This window comes from Metopolophium dirhodum, chromosome 8, assembly GCF_019925205.1.
Source record: "Metopolophium dirhodum isolate CAU chromosome 8, ASM1992520v1, whole genome shotgun sequence".
In the NCBI taxonomy this organism is placed as follows: domain Eukaryota; kingdom Metazoa; phylum Arthropoda; class Insecta; order Hemiptera; family Aphididae; genus Metopolophium; species Metopolophium dirhodum.
The window spans coordinates 4,148,599-4,171,371 of NC_083567.1; the positions used below are offsets into that span (position 1 = coordinate 4,148,599).

A 22,773-nucleotide genomic window follows, 5' to 3' on the forward strand; every position below is an offset into this window, starting at 1 on the left:
AAGATTTAATCCCTCACATGAATCACCAATAAATTAGACAAAAATTATCTACAACCACGTTAAGGGACACTTTTCTTTAAAATAATAACCTCAAAGTATCCTTTCAATTTTATCACGTTTTGACACATTTTACAACATTTATAAAATAATAATATACCTAAATATAAATAATTTCAAGTAAAAAAATGGGTAAAAATTCACAAATTTCACTAAAAAATGGTCGAAAATATAATACCTGTAATGATTTATGGCAGTACATTGAAACCAAGATGACTACATAAACTATCTAACTTCTTATTTCAAATAATGAGTCATGATCCCCACAGAAGACAAACCAGCTACAAACATCAACAAGATAATAAACCCAACAAAACAAATTTCACCACAGAAAATATTACATTTAATTCAACTGAATATCAACGAAGAAAACTCCAAAACAATCTAAATGTAGTTTTATATATTTATATTTTCTTAATATAAATTATAAACTTCAGCCAACAATTATTGTAAATACTGCAATTTATTCTCCAACTTAGTTATAACCGGGGTTATAACTATTGTATTTAATTTTAAAATAGGCTAATAAGTAATAAGCATAGAAGTTGTTGAAACCTTAACAAATAATAAAAAAAAGGTACGGGAATTTAAAATAAAAAGTAATCAAACAATTAATAATAATAATAATAATTGTAATTGAAAAAAATTACCACCGACTACCTACCGAGTTATAATGAATCATTTAGCGACTTATGAACGTTGTCGGCTATATTTCAATAATTATTCAATAACACCGCATTGTGTTTTTTTTAATACCAATAAAATAATGATTTACGCAACATTCAGAATGTATGTCAAAAATAATGAAAAGCGATTTCATGCCTGGTGAAGCTTAGCAAAAAAAACAACACTTAAATAAAAATCTTGTCTGCAGTTTTATAACAATAATGTACGTCATGCAAAATGTCTTAAGTAATAAAAATTTTAAATTATATGGTCGCAATTTAACAGCATAGTATACCTCATATAAACTAATTTTATACAGAAATTAATTTAATTACTTGATAAAATAATTAGGCAACAATAATTATTATGGATTAATATTTAAATCGATTTATTATGCTGATACATGTAGGTAGGTAATACTCATAATACTATTCTATTTTACTATAAAGTTCCGGCAATTGTGTAATAAAATATTCAATAGGTTATAAATACGTATACGTATACCTATAGGTAAATCCATGATTATAGATGCTCAAGCGCAATTATTCTAATTATTCAACACAGATAACTTTTTCTTTAAATATTTTATACAAAGAAAATTGGATGCAAGAATAGTCAATTATAAATAATATTAAAATACCTTATAATTTAAAAAAAAATTGAATTTATAATTATCTTATACTATATATTTACATAAACAAGATATTTAAACGTAGTAAACATTCCACTCAATTATTTACTTAATATAATATATTTTATCTACAAGTATTTTAATAAGTATGTATACTGTAGTGATCATCATATAAGAAGGGTTAAAATACAGGTATATAATTTCATATTTCATACGAATAATCAGTTTAAACTTCTTATTATGTATGTTTATGTAAAACATTTTGATAAACTGTCGATAATATTATATTATAGTATATGACATTTGTGACTAATGGTCATTAATTGAACAAAATAAGAAATAAATCTTTACTATCTGTTTTCGTATGATTCCTGACTTCTAACATGTTTAATATAATTAGTAAATATAAAATTTAAAAAAAAAAACGTTGATAAAAAGCTAATAATTTTCTGATAGAAACATAATCTTTTGAAAAACTTGTTAATAAGTTCTTCATATTTTGTACTTCAAAGTTTAGTGTATCATTGTAGTGTAATATTGAAAATATGAAAGGTATAATTTATAATGGTAAAAATATTTCAATATTGCTACATAAAACACATTTGAATGATCAACAAAAATCTTCTTTTTTTTTAAATTTACATAATGTAAAACGGAATTAAATCAAATCATTTAAATAAATATTTTTTTACTTCTCCACTTAAACCAAATCAAAATAAAGTAGACATGTAAACAATATCATTTGTCATAAGGTTACCTATAATATTGACATACAACTGGAGTAGGTTTAGAAAGAATGTTTTACTAACCGGAAATACTGTAAACACTCGACTGTATAGATAACAAAAAATATGCTGACTGATTTTCAGCTGTGTAACTTGCAAAAACATTTTTTTTTAATACACTTAATACCTAGTCATTCTATAGCTAGAGATATCAATAAGATTTCTTGGCAAAAAACTACCGTGTCTCAATTTTTCATTCAGACCAACTGCAGTTGCTTCCCGATTTAACCCGTTACAGTGTTACACTAAGCTTCGAGAGGGGATACAGTTCTCAACTGAACTTCACAAAACAATGTCGTTTGAAAATTGTACAGCCAAAAACATTTTGGTTGTTGTAAACGGTAACAAAGCAATCATACACAATGATCAGAAGAAGATATTAATGGATCACAGCGGAATCCCAATAGTCTATAAGGTAGGTTTCAATGCCGTTAAAACGAATAAGACATGACACGACATCTAAATATTATAAACATTCATTCCTAAATGTCTAAATATGATTAAATTTAATTATAGCTAAGAAAATGTAAGTTATTACATAGTGCAGAATAATTAACCGTTTTAAGTATATTTTTACTATACAATAATTAGGCCATTATATTATACATTTTATTTTATCTCAAATATGGTTTTGAGCAAATATGACGTCTTTCTAAACTCGACTCATCGATAGAGACACTGTTTTACGATATCAATTACCACCTAAACTGGTTTACACATTCGCGTCTTGGAAATACATTTGTCTATTGCATTCTATAAAATCTATTACTATACATCAACTCATTACTCAGTCTTCTTAAAGATGGAAAAGTATACAACCATCATATACGTAGGTATATATGAGTTATTATACTTATTAGTTACCTACTTACATACTTCATTAGTCAATATTACTCATGTACATTGTGATACAACTCAAAAAGTAGATATACCTACCTATGTATATATATAGGGTGTACTCTTCCTATTTAACATGAAAATACTCCTAAATTATACAAAACAGAATTATGAATAAATCACAACTGGACATTTTAAAAATAACGAGTTGGATATTTAGATACCTACTGTCCGATTGGCTTTACATACAAAGTAGGTGGCACATAAAACACACGCATTTATATTGTATAATAATATGTATACATTCATGATTCGTACAGAATAAATAGGCAACTGCAGATTGTGGTTTTGGTCGACTTCTATACGACAATGCAAACTACTCTCCAGTTAGATGTACACGCATGACTTAATCTTCCTAAGTTATACAACATACGGCGAGCGTATACGTAGTTTTATTTTGTGTTTCAGGTTAGGTTACATATGGACTGTGGGTCATACGGCCGACGGACCAGAGTAAAACGATCCGGCAATTACCATCGGTGTCTTTTGTGCGGATTATATTTGTAAGTATATATATATAATATGTATAGAAATAGATAGATCCGTGCATTAGAATAACGAACGGATATCCGTCGTCGGAAAGTGGGCCGAGAGATGATTTTACCGGTTCGCAGAAGGCGTCATTATATTATTATCTGTTTGTATTAAGTCAAAAATGGCTAACGCTAACTAGCCAACCCCAACACAATATACAGCTGGTCCGGGTTAAAAGCCAATCCGTAACAGCACTATGCATCATTGTTGTCGTTGTACAAACACTGGTATGTGACCTAAATCGATCCCGCAATAAACACGGCGAGAGATATATATCGTTATGCAATATAAAATACAAACAATGTCACCGGCAAACACATAATTCTGCACTATACTCGGGTGGTGGTCGGGTCTCATTTCCATTATCACTTTTTATTTATTTACCATAAACAATAAAGATAAACACACGATATGGCAATACTGTTTCCCGTTTTATGCACTATAATTTTCGAGATGTTGAGTCGGTAAATTCAATATTCATTGTCTCGAGTCGTAATTACTACACTAATATGGCATAATGTGTGAACTATAATTCTACATAGATCTCAACATTCACACGTAGCTTATAAAATCAGTAGTTTGTATGCAACTATATGATAATTACTTTTCCCTTAGGTAGTTTAATACCTATTTAAAAAAAAAAAAATGTTTTACTTAAAATATTAATTTATTTGGCACAAACCAAAAAACCTTCTACGGATTTGAAGAAAAATAATTGCCGTGTAAAATATAAACCTTTGAAAACATATAGGTACTGTGCATTAAATCTTCAAACAATCAAATTCACATGAATACAGTTTGGTAAAAAATTCTCACAAATTTTACTACCAGGCTTATTACCAATAAGGTATAATATGTATATAATAACAATATTAAATCCAAAACCCCTCCTCAAGTGATGTTTACTGATTATAACAAACAATAATTTAAATAATTTTGTTTTATAAATTCGAAAAATTTGTAATAAACAAAAACAACAATTATAGGCGAATATTAATACAATTGTAATCACATAAGTACCTATAGTAGTATTATTTAATATTCTAACTACTTAACTAAAATGAAGTACCTACACTGAAAAAAAAATTTTTAATTTGTTTTGTTCATAATTTGTAATCAAATCATGACAGACAAAAGACAATATAATGAAAAGAACTTATTTATTTTAAAATGTCCTTATTAAATTAAATCTAAAACAGTTTTTTAAGTGTATTATTTCAAATGAGGTTTATTCATAATATAATGTACATGAACTTGAACTGTAAACATGCATCTTATTGTTTAATAAAATAACATAAAATAGATAACCCGAAATTATAAATTTGTTCCAGACAATTACGTCAACTAAATGATATCCGGCATATTATTATTTTATACCCTAGAAGACATATAAGCCATTAAATATCAACACGAACAAATATAACATCTAATACCTGTTTAGATTTCTATGGAATTTTGAAATGCATACAAATAGCAATGATTGGTTCCTCTTGAGTTCTCAGTCGTAAAATAATTTCATTGGAAGATTTACAGTAAGCGGCACTTGTATCTATAGGTATACAATAAAATAGCACACTAGTCATGAATCCTGCAGTGGCGACACGAACTATTTTGCATAAAGGTGCACATTATTTCTATTGACTACCCGCCCAGGAAAGACATCAAAAATAGTTTTTACATACAAATAGGTAACAGGCATGGATGACCACAATAAATGTGCAAAGCGTATTCAATTTATACATACGTGCGTAAGTGTTACCTTATTTGCGCCGCCATTGTACACAAGTACACAACATAAAAAATAACAAATCGTTTATATATATAACCACGTATATATCCTCTTCTAAACATAATGATCGAAGGACCCATATATGATCAGAACTATGACCAGTCGTACTATCTCAATAAATTATAAAATGCCGAAATACCATCGAGACCATAACATAGTATGATATATTGATAATTTATATCAAAATATATAAAATTATATATTTTAGGTTAGGTACGATGAATTCAAATTTCCTACTATAATGATACATGTTAACTTTAACCACTAAGATTTAACATCATATAATATTATATACGAATAAATCAGAATACAATAATATTGTATAATTATATATCCACCATCATGTTTCATTATAATCTGATGTAACATTTTGGGATTATCGCAGTCTCCTTCAAAATTGTCCTTCCATTTAATGGAGTTAAAATAAATATCGGAATACACGTTAAAAACAAATGTTCAGATCTAATAACACACAATATATTATACTACCTATTCTGTAAATTATAATGTCCAATTCTAAATATTTCAAGGAAAAAATTATACTCTATAAAAATATAAAATTATAAATATATATCAACGGAAATTGATTTCTGGGTATTGAACCTATAATTTTTCGTTTTTAAGGTTTCCAATGTTTCAATATTAAAGTGAAGTCGTGCACTAAAATGGGTTTTTTTTTTGTTCTAAAAACAACGCAAACACTCACTATAGGTAATCGAAAACGAAATCCAATAAATAATATTTGGCCAACAAAACGATTCTTATAGCTTATTAGTTATTATGTCGTATTATTTAGACCGGAATGGATAGTATATAATGACTCTGAGAATGATGAAACGCGCCGAGATTCGTGACCTGTTCCCGACGAGTGCAGAGGTATGTCCCCTAATCGCCACCGCTGGCAAATGAAAGAGATTGTCCACGCTGCAATAATTTCAGTCTGTCCGGTTTCAAAACCTGCACTTGCTGTTGCACGCGTAATAATTAAACCATCGATGGACTAAACACGGCACAACGCTGCTGTCTACAACTGTCGAGTAACATTTTTGTCACTACCTAGATACATGTAATTTCGTGTATGATGTAGAGTATAGAGTATGTACTATGTAAACATGTTTAGACACGCGGACCAAGTTCGCGCGCGGTAACAGGCGCACGTGCGTTTTATTAAATAGAAAATTGCCAGTTAATCGAGAAATGAATGCAATAATAATAATGAAAAAAAATATATTTAATAATAATAAAGATAATGTTCAGTAAAATAATATTGGACAATGGACGTGATGTCTCCAGCGGTCATGGGCCTCCCGGTTTATAAAATGATCATTCCATTCACCCGTCGCTCTATTCAATCACGACAAAACTACCACTTCCATCCATGCTATTACTATTACAATACTACTAATAATAACATTATACACCTCCTGCCTACCTAACCGGATGACGACGACGACGACGAACAATGAATCGAAATGCATTTTTTCAATCTTAGCAATGGTTTTTCTATTTTCCGCAAGCAAACACATTATTGTATTTACGTGTATATCTACCTGATATTGAAAAAAAAAAAGAAAAAAACGACGATAGTATCAATTTATCGTCGCGGTTTATACGGTGCGATCGCGACGCGGAAACGCGAGCAATTGTACGTCGTAATCGCATAATGTGTACCTATATATACTTTGCCGCAATACGATTACGCGAATACGCGTATTTTTCTTTAATCGACTGCGGTAATTATAACGTAGCGTTTTCACTTTTAAAACATTTTCTTTTCATCACTCTATAGCTGTGCGTGTGTAAAAAAAAAAAAATGATGCACGATACTCCCGCTCACACTTATTATATTATATCATTATATAGCACCGAGCGATTGTCTACCGCGGTTCGAATATTATAATAAGATTATTATTACCGTCATAACGACATAACGCCACCGCCGCCGCCGCCGCATCTCTCCGCAGCAACCGCGCTGCAAGATGCATCACTTCCTCTATATTGTAATAGTTATCCGCGCGGAGAACGTTTCTGATGCGTTTCGCTTTTTCGACCGCGTCAATTGTTTCGTTTTTTATCCTCCGTATCTACATAACACCCGCCTGCACCTCAGTACCTGGGTACATCATAGTATATCCGATATACCTATGTATAATATACGATAATAATTATCGTGATGACGACGACGATGATGATGAGGCCCGCGTCGGACGTTTCTCATTATTCCTCGGTTTTTATACATATATATATGTGCGTATGTTATAAACATGCGAAACCGAAATAAGACAATGGCCCCCGCGCATACTTATAGATTTATACACAGCGAGTGAGTGGGAGGGGGGTTAGGTTAATGAACACGACTCGCGACGGCGCAAGGTGTGCCCCGGTGGTGAGCGGCATAAATTCTCGTCCGTCCGTCGTCGTCGTCGACGCCGCCGACGGCCAGTGGAAAAAAAATTGTTTACAATGGCGTCGTCCGTCCGGCGCGGAAACAGGTTCCCCTGAACCGTGTACGCGTAATATGACGCGCGGCGGAGGATCTCATCATATCATTCCGGTCGCGGCGCAGCACACTTTCGTTCCTACGTGATGGAAATATCTTACGAATATTATTATTATTACGCGTGGACATGTACTAGGCATATATACACTTCAGGCATGCACACACGCACACAAGTATATAATCTCAAGTCTTGATAAGTATGCTTGTCTCGTCGTAATTTATATTTATACAGAGAACGCGTGTAATGATGGACTTGGGATGTATTACTGTATTAGGTAGGTATGTATATATATATCACTATAGGTACATTGCGCGGTGGCCGACGGAGGAACAGAAAATAGATAAACACCATACCTATGTATAATATAGTAGAAGGTTAATAAACATTAGGTAATATGACTATATGAGTCTCGTCGGCCCGTCGATCGCCAACGATTTCGAGTTTGAGTGATAATATAAAGCATAATATACAGGCGTGCGCTCGCATACCCCCGCGGTCTGGGAATAGACCACTTTTTTTTAGAGGACATAATACGAACAAAGTCCCAGATTAACACTTATTAGAAAGAAAAAATAATAATTGTAGGTACGTACGATCTATATGTGTTTAACTACGTGACAAGAATTATGAAATTATATATTTTTTAATAAACACGTCGCGTCGTCTTAATAAAAATATGTTTTAATTTTTCAATTTACGAAAAAAATATTGAAAATATATAATATTTTTGGGGAGCACATCGCATTAGCCGCAAATACCCTGCGACGCAAGTCTGCAATGTATGCCCTTCATATTATACGAATATGGTCAAGTGCGAGCGATCGGGATGACGGCGGTATATAGTTATGATACGACTTCAAAACCGAGGTTATGTTAGGCTCATTCAGTATATAATATACACCACGGTGGCGGTGGAGGCGGTTCGAGGATACGCAAAGATTTTGTCGTCGAGTATCATGCAGGCCTTACCGAGTTTTACGACGATGAATAATATAAGGTGCGCGCTGCGTGCACGATCGCGAGCGTTAAGAAACAGGCCACGTACGTTATTATATACTATTTTTTATATATCTATACACATAGTAGTGCGCGGTGAAGGTGGAATATCGGCACCATATTTGTATATAATAGATAAAAAGGAATCCGACTGGCTGCTGGTGACTGCCGTCGACTGCAGCAGCAGCAGCAGCAACCGTAAGTACGACGGCGGCGGCGGCGGGGGTGGAGGTGTGTACCTACGCCTTAAACTAATTTCTCGCCGTGCGTATATAATATTATATTATTGTCTCTCGGTCGGTCCGATAGGGTAAAACGGGTCATGGCTACTGCCGTCGCCGCCGCAGTCGGTTAATCATTGTAACGTTTAAATTTTTTTATTTTTCTTCTTCTTTCCATTTCAAACCGCAAGAGTTCAATCATATTCACGGATGATATAATCGTCATCGTCGCTGTACTATATATTATTACATATATATATATATATAATATTCACACCGTCTTTACGTAAACATTTCCCCTTCGCGCGTCGTTGTTGACATCGTCACCAGTACCTAGTCAATAGACGGGCACGATACAGCTCGATAGTGATGCGTCAGCATCACCGGCTATATCCATATCATTTATATATATATATATGCCTAAGGTCATCTAAACTTGCCCTTTTATTGCAAATCATGAATTATTTTTTTGATAAAAATATAGTTAAAATTCCTTATTAAAACACGGGAACATTAATTGATAATATTTTATGAAATTTGTACGAATTAACTAAAAAGCAATCTTTCATAGGTGTATACGGCTCTACTTTTTCTTTAACTTTGTTTTTTTGGCTTTAAAAGGTTATTAGTCTTGTGTACATTATGTAAAATTTAAATCAAAATTATGGCTCTATTTTGTAAAATTAATCATATTAATCAATAAAAAAACAATATTAATATAGCATGTCAAAATTACCTACAACCTTATACGTGTCTTTATAGTAAAGCCTAAAACTATATAACTGACAAAGACTATACACTTACTTACATAGTTACATATTATTTTAGAAATAACATTTTTGGAATGTTATCCGGTGAATAGGGTGCAACAACAACAGAAAAACCTTATTCTCTACATTTCTTTTTTTTTTTTTGAACTCGAGACCCCAGCAGGTGCGTTTGGTATTTTATACATATAAAGGTAGTTTTGGGACACACCTGATAAACCAACCGACTACCAGACGCCAACAACAATAACAATAATGATGGGTATAGCCGTATCTGTAATAATATTATCCATCAAGTTTTTTTCTATGCGACTCTCACTCTCTGCGCGATCGGAAAAAAAAATGATATATATATGATAATAATACGCACTACATTATTAGACAATAATCGAAGGACGCCAATCTTTTTATACGGTTCTTTTGAAAACCAGTAGTCCTCGTATTATATATAATATAAAATACATCGGACACAATACGCGAACGACCATGTTGACGAAACTCTTAACGGATTTTTCACAACTTTTTTAGATAAATATATATAAACTCCGCCGTCAAGGATGTCACCTGCAGGATGTCTCGACGAAAATAAACACAACACATTATGGACATATTTTCTGCCGAACATCATTGTTACACGTAATTATTTGGACCATGGCACGCTCATTCGGTGAATATTGTATACCTGCCTACAATTTCAATTAAGATCCGTTGCGTCGATTCATATTTTGTTTGACTACGGGTTGAATAACAAGATACACAATGGTTTTCTCCGCATTAGCCGGCGATGGAACATAATAATGATGATGAAATATCACGCGGGTGGCCGGTGGGGTGTACCTAACTACTATTATAATATCATAGTAATATTTTAACGTAGTCTTCGACGACAGATATTCGATCACACGTGATTCAAAGATTTATGAGAATCGATTAGCCAGCAAAAGTCGCACTGCCATTATAGTCTTCCAACAATAATAATAACAATAATAATAATTTGCATAATTCGCTTACGTTATATTATAATAAAATACACTGCTGTAATATAGAAACATAAATAATATTGTAGTTTCTACAAAAAAGGAGATATTTTTAACAACCCTAAAAAGTAAACAAACTAAAAAATGTATAAACACCTGTTACATACCACAGTTACAAACATACCGTCTAAGCAGGTACTTATATGTAATATATGTTAACTAGGTATAGGTTATGACTTATGAGGTATAAATGAGACCTTATACAATATGATTAAGTAATACAATTTCAACTGTTATTACGATTTTATGTTGATCTCTTTTAACATTGAAATATCGCAAACACTCAGGTCTGTCATCGTATGTCAAAATAACGTATTAAAACAAATGTAAACACTACTTTAGAACGTACTGAATTGCCTTATTACAAAACTTGACACATAAAGATAATTTTATATTATATTTAAGTATTTATATACCGATAATTAGGTATATCTTATACCATTGAAGCTCGTGATTATGATTAAAAATAAATACCTAATACAAATATTATACATTCAAAAGAATATTATTAGCGTAACATATTAATGATGATTAACGATTACTATAATAGCGCCTTGTACGTGTAGAAAGACAAATCAACTGAAATGTTACCTAAACATCAAAGATCAGTCGACCTCAGAAGTCAGTAGGTACCTATATAGTTTTATCCCAAGTTTATACATTCAACTATTACCAGTTTCGAGATCCACTCGCGTATTTTGTACTTCACTCTTAATAATACAAATTATTATAAATCTTTGTGATTGTCTCACGATAAAAATATTAACTATTCACGCAGTTTTTCAATAGAACAGAGCGTTGCACCCTAAAATTAAAAAAGGTAAGTCCAAAAAAATAATTTCTGACGAGACCTCGTCAAACTTTAATACCAACTGCCTCTATTAAATATTATCTTGGCGTAAGAGCGCATTTTTACAATATTTGTGTGAAGAACTTTATTGAAACATCGCGACACTGTACGCGCAGGATAGGTACTAACTACATAATCAATGCGTAATGATAACGTTATATAATTATAATGATCGAAGATCTATCGACACGAGTACGGACTAATCACACAGACGCACACTACAGGTGTCCGTATATTAAATTTTATAATCGTCTTATCGCGTGATGATAATAAACGAATATCGTGTAGCACGCGTGTCGTGTAGTGGGCACCACCGATAATAATATTTTCGTCGTCGTTGTTATTGTTGTTGTTGTTATTGTTGTTGTCGTCATTAGAAACGTGGAAACGAAACAGGTGTCGATTTTTTTCGGCCTGGATCGTGTAACCGGTGGTGACGAGAGCGAACTACGGTTCTCCTCTGCAGTTCTGCGGGAACCGTGCGAATTCAACCGGGCGGACACAGACGTTGCTCGCCAATAGGTAACACAATATTTTACTAGAGGTACTGAGGTAGGCGGTCTAAATTGATGGTCCAGTCCGGTGGCGTGTCCGGACGGTGTTAATACCTAACCCATAGGCGAACTCGTGGAAAATAATACAATAGTAAGTTGATACTCCCCTGAAACCAATCGTACGCGTGCGACAAGTAAGTAAGATTTAAAAGCGATAAGTGTACACAACACGACGATTATAATGCCTATAATGACAACGATAACAGTATGATTGATTCATGGGTACTACTCACGTTTGGTCTCCTTCGCGAGATGTCATATCACTGCTGCAAGAGCACGTCCGGGCATGATATTTTCTAGATCCCGAGATCCGTGTACGTGCGAACTCGTAACAATTTAAAAACGGAGCGAAGAGGAGAAAAGACCCTCCCCCAAAAAAAAAACAAAAACAAAAAACGAAAAACGACGACGACAGCAGCGGCGGCGGCGAACAGGCTTAACGTCAACAAACACAACGACGGACCGACTGCGGACGAGTGTGTGGGGTGGCAGACCGCGGCAGTCGTAGTAGAGCGGAGTAGTTGCCTATAGGTGTAACTCATGGCAACCGGCGGCGGCGGCGGCTACAGTGTAGCCGTCGTCCCGGTGCTAAACCGACCGGGTAATTACCGTGCGATGAACGTGGAGTGCGGTTGTTGTTGTTGTCGTTGACTTGGTTGTTGTTGTGTAGTGTTGTAATGACGCGTCGAATAAAAATTTACCGAAAACGGTACACGATTTCCGAGTACCAGCCAGAGCGTCGCGTCGGCGAGTCGTTTGACCGTGTGTCGGCGCGCGACAACCGATGCGCTGCGTATCGGTAAATGAGGGGAAAGCTCAAGAAAAACTGTCAAAAAGTTTTGTTTCGCTGCGGACAGGATTCGAACCTGTGCGGGCAGAGCCCATTGGATTTCGAGTCCAACTCCTTAACCACTCGGACACCGCAGCTCGTGGTGGCAAGGTCGATTATCGTCGTTATTTAAGCGCAGAAGCGATTACGCGGTTTTGTAAACGTGTTGTAAATGATAATAATATAATGTGACAAATTCCCATACATTTCAATTATTCTAAACACGATATTAAAAAAAAAAAAAACTTAATCGATATGAAGTGACTAGGCGACGTCTTAAAAAAATTAGAGTACCTTCAACCTCTAACCTTTAGGTATGGCAACGGCATAGTGCACAACTCCACACTTATTTAGATTTACTTACCTATGTTGATATTTTGACTTTATTTTGACCTTTACTCATAGGTCACTTTCTTTATAGACTTTAGAAGCCAAGGTAGTTAGCAATATCCACTGGGCGAATGTAAGTTCCGACACGAGAATATACCTAGCACGTAAAAATCACCCATGGGCAAGTTCCCTCGCAAAATAAATACAGTCGTTTAGTTGTACCTACGTAAGTCCCCAAACTAGAAAAAAATTATAACGAATATATATGTCCACTTCATGTTGACTTAGGATTGACTTCTATAACTTAGTTGATGTGGTTAAAATTTGTTTGTTTTTGTGTTGAAAAGTCTAATTAAATTCTGTGGCGAATCCTGGGCTTAATTTTTTTTTTTTGGGGGGGGGGGGGGGCAAAGTACAAAAAGTACAAAAATCGACTACAAAATTGGCTAAACATAATGTAAAACAAAGGGAAACCACCGTGATTGGGGGGGAGCAAATTCCCCCTTTACCCCCCTTCTGAATCCACCAAAGAATTCAAATTTTTAATTGAATTCAGTCCATATGATATAATATAATATAATGCATATATAGTATATACATATATAAATTAATAATAATAACCTAAGTCTTAGCCTAGGGCTTAAAAATTGAATTAGACTTTGTTATGCATCACAAAAACAAACAAATTTTAAGTTCAAATATTCTATTTTTTTATCAATGAGTGAATACTTACGTAATGTCATAATATGTAACCGCTTACCTGATATGTTTCGTGTGGGAACTTACTAAACCCCTATCCAGGGCCGTCCTTAGGGGGGAGGGGGAGCAGGGTATTGTCTGAGTTGCGGTCGCAACAGACGAATTATTGCGGTCTTAATAATATTGAAGGTAAAAATAACGTCTTAATTGCGGTCAGTATCCGGTTATCTATTATCCGATAAGCTCTTATCCAATTTTCACATCAATCATTTCATGATCTAACGGTGAAGCAGTATTCAGTATATTAGTATACCTTTTTAGCAACACAATATTGAGCATCAAATATGTTATGCGATGTTGCCAAAATTTTGTAATTTATTTTTTTCACGTGTTATTACACCAATATTATTATGATACCAGACGCGAGCTTTATCGACAATGTTATCGTACGTAAGTCAACTTTATATCGTTTAGTCTATTGCAAGACGTTTTCGTGTCAACACGTTAAAATGTCACAACTATCTGTAATGTATAGTGAAAAAGGGAAAATTTTGGAAGATTTAAAATTTTGTTTTTTTGTGGTATAAATAATAATGTATAATACTATAATTTATTTTCGTATTCGTTTTTGATTTCGTTATAAAAATTTTTTCGGTTTTTGGGATTTTTTGTTTTCGTTTTATTAATTGTTTTCGTTTATAATTCTTTCAAAAACGTTTTCCATCCCTGCATTATGGTCATATCTACTGTTGTTACAAGTTTACAAATGTGTATAACACACTGTATAATATACCAAATAAGAACCTACCTATTTTAATTTCAAACTATTCATTTTTAGGGAAAAACATTAACCGTGCAAAATTACAACGATTACCAAAGTTACCAAAATGTATGGATGACGTATATGACTATTTGGATATGGACGAAGTGATATCTACGAAAGGAGAAAATTTAGTAATATTCAACGATAAATCATGCAAGGGAATAATATTTTCATGCGAAAGTAATTTGAAATTCATGTGCAGTGCTGAAACTATTTTGTGGATGGTACTTTTGACTATTGTACAAAATTCTTACATATTCAAAAATCAATTCAGTAGACTAACCTAACCTAACCGTAGCATAATAATATGTAACTATATCAATATTTTAAACATAATAATTATTAATCATATTTTTTTACCGCAACTAGGATTTTTTTTTATTTGTTTTGATCCCGGCCGCAACTCGGATTTTTTTTTATCTGTTATAATCTCGAACGCAACTCGGTAAAAACCGCGAGCAGGGCCCAGACTCTGGGCCTCGCGCTTTTTATTTACATTTGGAGGCCTCGTGTTTGAAAAAAGTGGTAAAATTGGTTAGGTTATTTTTCCTGGGCCTCGCAAATCCTAAGGACGGCCCTGTCCCTGTCCGCTAGCCTCTATAGCCAGTACTCGAATCGGAAAAATTAAAAGATGACTCTAAGACTTGAAAAAAAAGTGTCCCCTGAAATGATGATTAAACAATACCTATATTAGGTAGGTATCTATTGGCCAACAACTACCTACCGATGTCAATACATAATAATAATTTTTTAATGTAAGCTTGCAAACATTAAAAAATTATCCTGAACGTTATGTATGACCGACTCTTTAGCAAGTTTTAGTACAACATTTTTTGGTGGCAATTTATCATATTCTTATAATGAAAGATATGTGTATAATTTTACATTGCCTCTGTGATTTGTGTAGGTATTACTATTTCTAAAAAGCATAAAGTATACGGTAGCCTAAAATAAGCAACCGGATATGTTGCATAAACATTTTGTTAAATCTAATTATATGGTCGAGCTTCAAAAAAGCATTATAAAACCAAATGTTTTTTAAATCTTTTTAAGCACTAAAACCATAAATACTGTTTATTGGCTCTAAAAATAATTAGTTATACATTTTTATGTATTATGTTTTCAAAATTATTCATTGTGAATAGTAAAACAAAGATTCCTATTGTATTGCAATTGAGGGCGCCGGAGCTCATCGATTAATAATTTATAACAAAAGTAGTGTTTTTTATGGGTCGTACATTTGAAACTCAACTCATACATTTGAAATAATAAATTTGATTAACAAAAGAAGGCATAACACTAACACAAGTTAATATTTTCCGAATATTAAAATATTTACTTTAAAATGAAAACGCAAAAGGTAAAAATGTATTTTTCGTGATGTTATTTTAGATTCTGAGCGAAGCGATGAATGTATTTTTCTATTGAGTTGGGACTTGAATAAAAAAAAAATAAAAATAATGCGTAAGTTCGAAAATGTTTTTCATTAATAATTAGGTATAGTAGACGGTATTTAAAAAAATATATGATATTTGTTTTTTAGTAGGTATAGGTATTTTGATATTTTGTTTTCACTATTTATTATTTAAAATTTGAGTACCCACATAAACATTAAAATTATTAATTAATACAACATACAATAAATCACCGCCGTTTTATCTCTGTCAAAAAAACCAGTCTATTGACGTTTCGTCCCTGTCTGCAATTATTATTAAAGATGTTTTGTTATTACGTGTACCGACGTATACCGTATACGAAATTCCACGTTAGACTGGGCGTCACAGTTTTCGGTCAAAACTTACCGTTCCTTTTACAATTATAACAACTGAACTTAACAATTTTTATATGATTATATCCGAAAATGTGATTTTTTGATAAACATTTTTACCTACAACAGAGTGAACAAATATTAAAATAAAACAATTGGAAATAAAATGGTTAAACATATTATTAGCTTATTATAGTCAAATAAACTAACAATTAATTTTAGTTTGAATAATGTTACTATTTTTATTACCTTTACTCTTCAATGTAAGTTTAATTTCGTTCATAGTTGGTTATATTTGACTATCATAATTATTATTATATACCTTCTTATTACCTATATGTATTATATGACTATATTAATTTTTGTTCGATTAATGTAAGTAATAACATTGATTATAAATACTAATATAATATAATCAATTGTAATAATAATATGTTATAACAGTTTATTTCCAATCGTTTTATTTTTTACAGTTGTAAGTAATAATGTTTAAAAAAAAAATCACATTTTTGGATACAATCGTATTTAATTAAATATAAAAATTGTTAAGTTCAGTTTATATAATTGTAAATTTTAAAGAAAACTGTAGGTTAAAACTGTAAGTTTTGGCCGAAAAGTGACACTGGCTGAAAAGGGAAGGGTACATTTTGGCCAAAAAGGGGGCCGCCCGTTAGACTATAGGTACCACACCATTACAAACAAGTATTCACTGACTCCACAAATAAGGGTCCACTGACAAATAATACTCCACGTCCCAAGAAACTGTAAAGAAACCATATGTAACAATATATTTTAAACAAATAAAATTATAAAAACAAAATTTGATACATTTTCTTACTATAACTTTCCTACAACTCAAATATATATCATTACGATATATACCTAGGTACCTACCTACCTAGATAACTCCGATTAAAAATGGTTTTATAAATTACCTAAACACAAAATTTTTCCGTTTGCAGTACCCTACATGTTTGTAAAGTAAATTAAACGTCATGCAGTCATGCAGAGTCCTTATATACTCCATAATATTAATTTATAATAGTTATAACCATATGAAATCAATACATATATAGGTATATCGACATGTAGTAAAAGCTATGAGCTGAACATGTTCTTGTATACAGTGTTAGAGTGGTAGACGAGATATACTTACTACTGGGAGAAGATAAAAAAAAAATTAGGAGGAGTGCTGTGGATAAAATCTTAAACAGATAAGGACACCCTGTTATACAAAGCATAAATTTTAAATTGTTTTAGATGACTCATAATATTCTTATAATATTATATACCTAATGTTGTACATTATATTTACTTATAATTCACATCTAAAACAATTTTAGGAAAAACACTATCCTTAAACAAATATGTACCTAGATAATTACAATTAAATAAATTACAATTAACTAAATATTTATTTTTATAGATAAGATGAAAAGTTATACTTTTCGAGACCATATCGAAAACATTGTAAGTACCTATCAGCTACCTATTGGCTATTTTTTAAGCCTTTTCAATAGATTTTTACTACCCCTATTAGGTGATCACGAATAAGTGTGATTTTTCTAGATAACGATTTACCTATACATTACTGTTGATTGGAAATAATTGAAACCCCGAAATCTCTGCAACTAATGAAATTCAATGATTTTAAACTGATATCTACAAATTAGTATTGTATTTTTCCGTTTCCATAATTCTTCTGCCATCTGCTATTTAATGGCAATTTACTATGGGTAGGTACATTCGTGTTTTAATATTTTTAATTAACTGGTCAATACGTTGGTAAGTCTTCTGCAAGGTACTCAATGACTTAATTTATAATAAATACTGAATAAATATTTAATCTGTGTACAGCGTGTACACTATTTATATGCACATAATATATAACTCTGTAAGTTTAAATGTTCAGTATAAACGATAAACACGCTTGACGCTTCGTATTGTTTGAATTTGATATATCTAACCAGTAACCAGTATAGTGTATATATACTATATAGGTACATAGATACATTCATGACATATAAAATTCAAATGAATTGGATAAACCCCCACTTTAACATGAAAAAAATTGTGTGCTCTATATATAAACGATAACCTCACCGCGGGTTATCGCAGTACGATAAATTGTACCAAACCACATGCACTGACATCAAAGTTTTCTCGTGTCAGTCTTTAGTGTACGTTACTGATTCCGTGACACAATGGCGATTTTCGTGTTAACTGTAGTTGGATTAACGCTTGCTGCAAGTGCAGTGAACGCCGAACAAATTAAAAACTTTCGCATGTGCAGCCGGAGTGAGTATTATATTGCATTGGTTATAACTTATACATTTTAATATTATCAGATTTTACTCATTTCTTTATTACTTACTGTTTTACTGTTTCTTTTCTTTTTTTCAGATACTAATTGTGATGTATATGATGTGTTTATTGATCCATGTCCCGAAGCTTTAGACAACCAAGCATGCGAATTGCCACAAACCGTGAACGCGTCCATCGCATTCAAATATATACCTAGTATGTATAATTAATGTTCTTTAAATAGTACTATAACACAATAATAGGAAACTTGGCTTGATATTATGTTGGTAGATAGGAAGTTAAGTACTTGAGACACTTGGATAGGTATATATTATATTGTTATATAATGTACCTATACCTATATAAAAGGAAACGCATACGTCATAATAATATGTAGACCTGGTTGATCGCCGAAACCAACAGTGCATTCACCGTGCACTATACAGAATGCAGAATGCATGTAACACATCAAACGCATATTTATAATAGAAGTAAATAACCCCATACCTGCGTAAGATAACGCAGGTATCCTATTACTGTGACAAGTCTCTATGTAATGTGTTTATCAAAATATTTTTAATAATATGACGTGTGGAAATAATGAATAGGTACAAGGTAGGTACTGCATTATAAGCTGCATTATGTTATATCGTAAAATTATGCTTAAAATATACAGAGTAATTCGCCAACCATGCTCACCATCGTTATTCATTTAATAATAAATGTATTAAAATTATGATTTTTGGAATTTTTGAACATGCTTAAAGTCTAAAGACCAAAATATCAAGTTTTTAATATTTATTGTATTACTTAAAAAGTGTCTTGCGAAGATACAAACTTCTGTTTTTCAAATGAAAACCCACATTTTTATTGTAAACTAATTACTGAATAATTGTTTTGAGAATGTTGAAGTATACCTAGTACAAAATAAAATTCGAGTGAGAGACGAGTGTTTCTCAGTTATTAAAATGTTTGTGGAAATGAATTCAAATTTACAATATAATAGGTATAGGTACATATAATCACAGAACCTACTTATACAAGGTTGATGGTATACCTACGACCTACCTTAATAATACAAAACAATTAATATAAGTACAGTGCATACTATAGTAGTAAAGTATATACGTACCTAGGTAATACCCTAATCATTGAAATATCTTTCTCCAACGTTTTAAAATCCGACTACTCTGAAAATAGAAAAATAACATGTTCATAACAGTATGTATCTATATAGTATCTAATATCTAATATACACGCTTTATCAAGTAAAATAAATATATAACCATGGTCTAAAAATTATTCTTAATCGTACGCATTGGTAGGCTAGTCTATATTGATGTATATCAGCAGTTCCAACCCATGGGCCCGGCCCACTTGTGGCCCGCTGGTAATGGGGCACGGGACCGTGATGGACGCTAGTCGAGAGTCTAAGCCTGCAAGAGTCAGACAATTTTATAATTTGTATTGACATCGAGAATTTTATATGATTTTATACACGTCTATATATTTTCTTCTATCGTCTTATATTTTGTGAGTGTTTATATTGTATATCCCCGTATGACCGTATACATATTGTAAGTGGGCCTCAAAGTGTTTTTACATAATTCGTGGTCCATACAACTAAAAAGGTTGGGAAAAGCTGATGTATATCATCCCTCCCGTGCATGGTTGACATATTTTATTGTTGAATAATAAGTTTAAAGAAAATTATACTCTTAAAAATATATATATTATAATTCTATATGATTTACAACTTAACTGTCGATTTGAATTCATTTGTATCAGGTACCTACTAAAAAAAGAAACTTAAGGCAGAATTTTCGTTAGGTGATTCCAGGACTTTTATCTATATATGCACATAAATCATTATACTTTAATATATATTATTATGCATAAATATCAGTGGCGTAGGTATAAAATATTTTCAATGTTAGGTGTTATATAAAAATGTATATGTATATAGGATGTATAATATATATCAAAATATTTTTTTAAATTGTAAATACATTTATTACATCTACATATATAGTAAAAATAATACCGGGGAGGTCTTAACATCCCCCCTCCCTGTTTGTGTACGTCATTGATAAATAATAGAAATTACAAATATTTGTTGGTTGTACCTAATACATATACATTTATTACATTTTTAAATATACCTATCTATACATATTTTACTAGGTTAATTTTAAATAACTCAACCAAAGAATCTGCATGTAGCTATAAATACACAGTTATACACAGTTTACAGTTTTTTAATCACACATTGTATTTTAAGTACTTATGTTGTAAAATATGAGCCTATTTGAATGAGATGACAGTATATATAATTAATATTTTATAGATTAAAACAATTTTTTATTGTTATTGCAAAATATAGTTCTCTTATCACTTGCCTCTAGTAATTTGTATGTGTTTGTAATATGTGTTTCTATTTTCCATGCATATATAAAACTGTAAAATCAATTAGTCATATTTATAATGTAATGATAAAAAGTCCCACTAAGCGGTATGCTCACTGCTGTACAGTGTAGTTAGGTAGTAGATAGGTACACTGTACAATAGGTGGCGAGTGGATCACTTGTAAAGGTAATAATTACGTAATGGCTAAAAGTGTCAAGTCCCTGCAGCAACGATTAATAGTTTCTGGATTACAAAAAAAAAAATAAAAACGTTGTCCTCCATTTGAATAACTAATTTCATATATATTACAATTTTGGACGCTCGTAAAAAATATTTTTGAATTTACCGTGTATACCACTAAACTTTTCTTTACTATGTTTGTATGAAAAACTTTATGTAATCTCGTATTACAGTTTTAAATCTTAGGTCTAACTATTAAATATTTTATGCATTTTTAACTTCAAAATAATTTGAACATTTCCACAAATTTTATGAATTTTGTAAACCCTTTAACATTTAACCCTCATATAAAAATTGTATGTTATCAAGCTATATATAGTATATTATACATTTCGAAATATTAAGATTTTTTACTTCTTTTAACATTTGAATATTTATAAATTCATTTCAGAATTTGGTTCGAAGAAACCAAAGACAAGACTATACGCTGAAACCCTTTTGCTGGACTTGCCGTTTATGGACATGGACACGAACGCATGCTTATACACAAATTGTCCCATGGTGAAGGACACCGAACAGAATTGGCTGTACAATTTATTCGTATCAAAAAACTATCCTAAGGCTAGTTACACAGTCAAATTCAAGTTCTGGGACAACGAACCTAATGCCCACAGTGACGACCAATGCTGCTTTAAATTCGACATCAAGATCGTTTAACGGAAATGGAAAATACTCGCAACTACCTATACCTAAATATATATTTATTGGCACCCATACCAACATATTATATAATATTTTAACCAGCATTATTCATTATATAATTTAATAATATATATAACATCAAAGTCAATGCAGTACCTATCTACACATGACTACGCATATACATAATTATTTATTATTATAATTTTGACTACCTATATATTATTAAAAATTAAAATATAAGTTACTAAATATTATAATCATTGTAATGATTAAAATAACATAAAATAATTAATAAACTAACACATTCTCATAACTCCTCAAATCCATACTAGGACAGCTCATTACGAAAACTAAGGACAGACTTCGAATTAAACACCCGGCTTATTTCCGTGTTAAATATACACACATCTACAAGACTAAAAACTCGAAATCAAACTGCTAATAAAC

General features: G+C 31.9%; 2 protein-coding genes and 1 non-coding gene across 5 annotated transcripts in view; 1 reads left to right on the top strand and 2 right to left on the bottom strand.

The window, feature by feature from the left end:
* LOC132949983 (echinoderm microtubule-associated protein-like 2) overlaps positions 1-12,766 on the bottom strand; it is a 56,123-nt gene extending 43,357 nt beyond the window's left edge. For 2 of the 3 annotated variants that reach the window (XM_061021143.1, XM_061021141.1), the window contains exon 1: positions 12,519-12,766. The gene's annotated coding sequence lies outside the window, so the exon portion shown is untranslated. The remainder of the gene's footprint in view (positions 1-12,518) is intronic. The other variant, XM_061021142.1, reaches the window with a different exon arrangement.
* A 364-nt stretch (positions 12,767-13,130) lies between these two features.
* Positions 13,131-13,212, bottom strand: Trnas-cga (transfer RNA serine (anticodon CGA)). Its single transcript has one exon. It is a non-coding gene; the product is annotated as a tRNA-Ser (tRNA).
* A 5,626-nt stretch (positions 13,213-18,838) lies between these two features.
* LOC132949905 (MD-2-related lipid-recognition protein-like) lies at positions 18,839-22,583 on the top strand. The gene is made up of 3 exons (XM_061021029.1): positions 18,839-19,032; positions 19,138-19,254; positions 22,076-22,583. Exons 1-3 carry the CDS (start codon positions 18,939-18,941, stop codon positions 22,339-22,341), a joined length of 477 nt encoding a protein of 158 aa, XP_060877012.1. The 5' UTR covers positions 18,839-18,938; the 3' UTR covers positions 22,342-22,583.
* The last annotated feature ends 190 nt before the right edge of the window (positions 22,584-22,773 follow it).